The sequence below is a fragment of the Aegilops tauschii genome, chromosome 6 (assembly GCF_002575655.3).
Source record: "Aegilops tauschii subsp. strangulata cultivar AL8/78 chromosome 6, Aet v6.0, whole genome shotgun sequence".
Taxonomy (NCBI): Eukaryota; Viridiplantae; Streptophyta; class Magnoliopsida; order Poales; family Poaceae; genus Aegilops; species Aegilops tauschii.
This window is the reverse complement of record NC_053040.3, coordinates 250,819,425-250,825,268: the sequence shown is the minus strand read 5'-3', so window position 1 is coordinate 250,825,268 and position 5,844 is coordinate 250,819,425. Positions and strand designations below refer to the sequence as shown.

General features: G+C 47.9%; 1 protein-coding gene across 1 annotated transcript; it reads right to left on the bottom strand.

Moving 5' to 3' along the window:
- Positions 1-4,222: 4,222 nt before the first annotated feature.
- Positions 4,223-4,686, bottom strand: LOC141025996 (uncharacterized). Its single transcript, XM_073501938.1, has 2 exons — positions 4,428-4,686; positions 4,223-4,377 (listed from the first exon to the last, which is right to left on the bottom strand). The coding sequence occupies exons 1-2, from the start codon at positions 4,684-4,686 to the stop codon at positions 4,223-4,225; spliced, it is 414 nt and encodes a 137-aa protein (XP_073358039.1).
- Between the last annotated feature and the right edge of the window lie 1,158 nt (positions 4,687-5,844).

The window sequence follows — 5,844 nt, the reverse complement described above, 5'->3', positions numbered from 1 at the left end:
TCCATGCTCCCGGTCGTTCGATCACGATCGTGCGGGCGAAAACCGCACCTCATTTGGACTCTCCTAGCTCCCTCTACCTATAAACACCCCCTCCCCCGAAATTTGCGGATGAATCCACCCCTAACCCTAGCCCTCTTCCTCCTCCCGCCACCAGACATGTCCGCGTCGTCACCGGACGTGTCCGCCCATTGCAGCCGGCCAATCCGAAGCCGCCATGTCGCCCCGTCGGCCCTCTCTCTCCTCCCTCCGCCGCCGGGCCGTGGAGCCCAGATCAGGCCCGCCCCGGGCCCGAGGGAGCCCGCGCCTCACCGCCCATCGCTCCGCCCGCCGCCTAGGCAGTGCGCCGCCGCCGGCCCCGCCATCGCTGACCCCGCTGCCGTCGCGCCTCCCCGTCGACCGAGCGCCGCTGCGTCGCCCGGTGGCCGCGCCTCTCCCTCCCGCTCCGCCGCCGTCCTCACCGCACCACCGCTCGTCGTCGCCGTCTCCGGCCGGATCCGGTGAGATTCGGTCCGGAACCGCAGGGTGGATGAGATCCACCACCACGTCCAACCAAACGCGCCCCTGTGCCCCTGGATCCGCTCGTCCCGGGTCCATCCCGTCCCATTTCCCCGAGGTCCATTTTTGTTCCAAGTCCCAGATTTTCAATATCATCTGCATATGTTTGTCATGCCATATCTTTATGTGTGCTGCTCCGTTTTGTGCGTGTAATATATCAAAATGTTCATCATGAGATGCTATCCATTTTGTTACTTTGTGCCATGCTTGTTTGAGTTCATCTTGATGCCATAATCGTCGTTGCAAGGGTGCTATGTGATGTTAACTGCTGTCTGTTAACAGAACTTGAGGATTTGTCTTTTTCATTGCATTTTGTGTGTGCATCCTATGAGTATGAGCTCTACATGAGTTTTGAACTACATCATGCCATCTTTACAGGGGTGCTTGTCTTGTATTTTTGTGATCTATGTGGTGACTAGCACAAGCATGCCAAGTAGCCTCCATGATGTTACTGATTTCTGTGACTTAAGTCATTTCTGCTAAGTCTGTAGCTGTAACATTGTGATGCCATGTAAACCTGTTGTTACCATGAGTTGTATGCATAATCTGGAGATATTTAATAAGTGTGTTTTGTTATAAATGTTATGATGTATCCATCCATTCCCTTATTTCAATTTAGATCCTGATGTAGCTTGTTGTAATCTTGCTCTCAAATTGCTAAATAATGTTGCTGTCAGCCTGTCAACATTTAGTTCAGTTTTGCCATGTGTTTTGCTAGTGATCCATTCACCCTATGGACATGCTCTTGCCATGCTTAGCTTCATAATTATGCCATATTACTGTTGGATGCCTTCACATGCCTTGAAATGCTTTGTGATGAGTGATTTGAGCTTGCAAAGATGCCTTCATAATTCTGTTTATGCCATGCTCAGTTTTTCTGCCGTCTGAATATGTTTATGAAACTTGCTATGTTTACATGGGTGCCATCATATCTTTTGTGCCTTTTTGGCTCGTGATCAGTAAGGGATTTTTGTTCTATGAAATTAGTAGATTCATGCCATGCCTTTGGTTGCTATGATCTATTCCTTTAGCATGTTGTTTGATAGCTCTAAACTTAGCAACCTGATGTTATTTCTGCCATGTCCAGTGATTTCTGCTAAGTCTGTGAAACTGTTATTATTTGTAATCTTGCCATGTCCTTTTGAGCATGTTCTAGTGGTTTCTGGGGATAGTTCAGTGTTCGTGTTTTGTAATGCTTTACCTATACATCACGTCCATGCCTTTTGTTTTCATATTGAGGTGATGTAGCATATTGTTTTGATGCTTGCTAGATGCCTAGTTGCTGTTTTGGACAGTTTGCCCTTCAAACTTGTTTCATGTGTATGTGTTGAACCGTTGCTCCGTTTTGAGTATGCTCTATATGAAACTTGCTTAGTTTTGCATGTAGTTTCATGTTACCTTGTTGCATCCATGTTTTGAGTGTGTTTGCTTGATGTTTGAATGCATTTTGCATCAATGCCATGTTTAACTTGTTTTGCTCATATCTTCTAGGCCATAGCTCCGAACTAAATGAACTTCATATGTAACTTGACTAGAATTTTGTGTAGATCATCTTGGTGCATCTTAACTTGCTGTTTAACAACTTGAACATAAGGCTTATTCAGATCTGGACCAATTTCGAAACTTGCATATGAGGACTTACCGGAAATGTTATATGTTGTCTCCGGCCTCATTTAAACTTGCTTTGATGTGTTGTTCTTGTATGCATCATCTCTTGCCATGAGTAGCTTCATGTAGCCTTGTCATGCATCATACTTGGTTGAGCATCATGTCTTGTTTATGTGTTGAGTGTTTACCGTGTTGTGTGCTTCTTTCCGGTTGTGCTCCTTCTCGTTAGTTCCTGTTTCGTTGCGATCGTGAGGATTCGTTCGTCTTCGTGGCTTCATTTTCTTCATGGACTCGTTCTTCTTCCTAGCGGGATTTCAGGCAAAATGACCGTCACCTTGGATCTCATTACTATCATTGCTATGCTAGTTGCTTCGTTCTATCGCTATGCTGCGCTACCTATCACCTGTTTATCAAGCCTCCCAAATTGCCATGTCAGCCTCTAACCTTTGTCACCCTTCCTAGCAAACCGTTGTTTGGCTATGTTACCGCTTTGCTCAGCCCCTCTTATAGCGTTGCTAGTTGTAGGTGAAGATGAAGTTTGTTCCATGTTGAGACATGGATTTTGTTGGGATATCACAATATCTCTTATACTTAATTAATGCATCTATATACTTGGTAAAGGGTGGAAGGCTCGGCCTTATGCCTGGTGTTTTGTTCCACTCTTGCCGCCCTAGTTTTCGTCATACCAGTGTTATGTTCCTTGATTTTGCGTCCCTTACGCGGTTGGGTGATTTATGGGACCCCCTTGACAGTTCGCTTTGAATAAAACTCCTCCAGCAAGGCCCAACCTTGGTTTTACCATTTGCCTATCACCTATTTCTTTTCCCTTGGGAGTCGCGCTCCCGAGGGTCATCTTTATTTTAACCCCCTCGGGCCAATGCTTCTCTAAGTGTTGGTCCGAACTAGAGCCACTTGCAGCGCCCCCTCGGGGAAGCTTGAGGTCTGGTTTTAGTTGTACGTAGTGCTCATCCGATGTTTCCCTGAGAACGAGATATGTGCAGCTCCTATCGGGATTGTCGGCACATCGGGCGGCTTTGCTGGTCTTGTTTTATGAATGTCGAAATGTCTTGTAAACCGGGATTCCGAGACTGATCGGGTCTTCCCGGGAGAAGGAATATCCTTCGTTGACCGTGAGAGCTTATAATGGGCTAAGTTGGGACACCCCTGCAGGGTATAAACTTTCGAGAGCCGTGCCCGCGGTTATGTGGCAGATGGGAATTTGTTAATGTCCGGTTGTAGAGAACTTGACACTTGACTTAAATAAAACGCATTAACCGCGTGTGTAACAGTGATGGTCTCTTTTCGGCGGAGTCTGGGAAGTGAACATGGTTTTGGGTTATGTTTGACATAAGTAGGAGTTCAGGCTCACTTCTTGATCATTGCTAGTTTCACGACCGTTCCGTTGCTTCTCTTCTCGCTCTTATTTGCGTATGTTAGCCACCATACATTGCTTAGTCGCTGCTGCAACCTCACCACTTATCCTTTCCATACCCATTAAGCTTTGCTAGTCTTGATACCCATGGTAATGGGATTGCTGAGTCCTCGTGGCTCACAGATTACTACAACATCAGTTGCAGGTACAGGTTTTGCGATGATCATGACGCGAGAGCGATGTTTCTTGTTTTGGAGTTCTTCTTCTTCTTCTTCTTCTTCTTCTTCTTCGATCAGGGGATAGGTTCCAGGTCGGCAGCCTGGGCTAGCAGGGTGGATGTCGTTTGAGTTTCTGTTTGTGTTTCATCCGTAGTCGGATGTTGTTCGTATGTATGATGTATTGATGTATATTTGTGGCATTGTATGCCTCTTGTATGTATCCCCAACTATTTATGTAATGTTGGTGTAATGATATCCACATTGCAAAAGCATTTCAATATGCGGTTCTATCCTTGGTGGGACCTTCGAGTTCCTCTCGGATAGGGTCACATATTGGGCGTGACATGCGGTTCCATATCTCGTACGGTACGTAGGCGTCCTTTGCCGCATACTCGAGGTGCCTCATGGACAGAGGCAGGGTGGCCCAGCGCTTGTGTTCATCATCGGTGATCTTCTTCTTCATGTTGTTTTAGTAGTCGTCGATGAGCATGCCGGAGACGTCTCCAAGGGAGTCCAACTCCTTGGTTGCCTCGGGCACCCTCCACTCCTTCTGGATGTCGACGAAGTTGGCGACCTCCAGGTTGATGTGCTCTAGCCTGGTTTTGTCGCCATCGATGGAGAAGCCTGCTAAGGTGTACCTGGGGTCGGCGAAGAAGTTGTCAAAGACGGTGCACTTTCAGCGGCACTCAGCTGGAAGAGCAGCACCGTCTGAGTCTTGCCGACGGAGAGTTGGCAGAGGGCGGGTTTCTGCATGGCTTCAGGCTTGTTGTTGTACTCGAGATCAATGCCGACGATCTTGTGGCGCTGGAGGCTGAGGTGGCGCTCGTACTGCGCGAGGGAGATCGCCATCTGCTTCTTGTCATTGGTGTGGATGACATGCAACTTGGTGTTGCCGTGGGCCTCCACGCCCTTGTACTCGTCGGTGAACGCCATCGCCGATAGTAGGGCTTGGTGTTTTCTGTGGAGATCGATGTGATGGAGCGATTTGGTGGCAACGTAATGGATACTTCTGTTGTTGTGGATGAGAAGGCCTTTGGCAGGGGTCTGAATTTAAGGGGAGGGTGCGGGGTGGGATGGCCGCATCGGATGAACTGCACGATCTCGCTGACGATGCGGTTGTGCAGATCGTGGGTTGGTGTTGCGTCTGTGATCGTGGGCTTGTGGCGATGGAACCGCTCGGATTGGATGGTTGTATGCGAACGTGGTTTTTTTAACGTGGTTTTATTTTATTTTTGATCAGTAAATTTTTTTAACCACCACTTTCTGTGCGAACGGGCATTTGTCACGTTTATATGTATCCTGCGTGTTAACGGAACTGCATTGGTTATCGTTCTGCACTGCATCGTCTATGAAAGAGAACTGCATTTTGTCTACACGTGCGTACTTCACCGTTTTTTGCGTGTCCTTGCTGCAGCCCCTGAAAAAATGCAATGTATTCTGCAATTTTTGAGTTTCTTGCTGTGGACTAGACCGTGTATTTATTCATGTGGGTAATCCGGAACTGGATTTCTATACCGTACTGCTTCGTGTAACCAAATGCATTGCATTTTTCTAGAGCTGCGTACTGCATCTGTTTTTGCGTGTACTTACTGCAGTCCCTGGTATGGGAGGGGTAGGGGGGGGGGGTTGGGCCCCCTTTTTTTGTTGTGGCACTTATTTGAAGGTAGACTTTTTTTCGGATGCGTTTTCTTAACGTACGCGTTGTTTTTGATTTTAACTTTTTTACGAACTGCATGTATTTTATTTTGTTTTACCGTCTGAACTTCATTGTTCTTCAAAGAGAACTGCATCATGTGCGTTTTGATGTAGTCTGTCTTATTTTAGCCAGGCCGTTTTTGGGCCGGCCCGTTTTATGTGACCCTTTGCCACACGCGGGCCTCCTACGTGTCCCTCCCAGGCGATCCCACCGCTCCGCTGACAGGGAGAGAGACCGAGAACAATCCCCTCTCCTCTCTTGCAGTTTCTCCCGAGGCATGTCTCCCTCGAGCAAAACCGCCGTCGCCCGCAGCAATCACCGTCGCCCGAGGAACCGCCGCCCTCAAGAGGTCCTTAGTCCTGCATTCCGCGTCACCGTCTGCTCAGCGAGCCCTT

Bases quoted from the DNA above. Each gene is read 5' to 3' on its own strand.
- LOC141025996 (XM_073501938.1), bottom strand. From the start codon at position 4,686: ATGGCGTTCACCGACGAGTACAAGGGCGTGGAGGCCCACGGCAACACC. The intron at 4,378-4,427 runs GTGCACCGTCTT...ACACCTTAGCAG, and splicing joins CCAGCTGAGTGCCGCTGAAA to GCTTCTCCATCGATGGCGAC.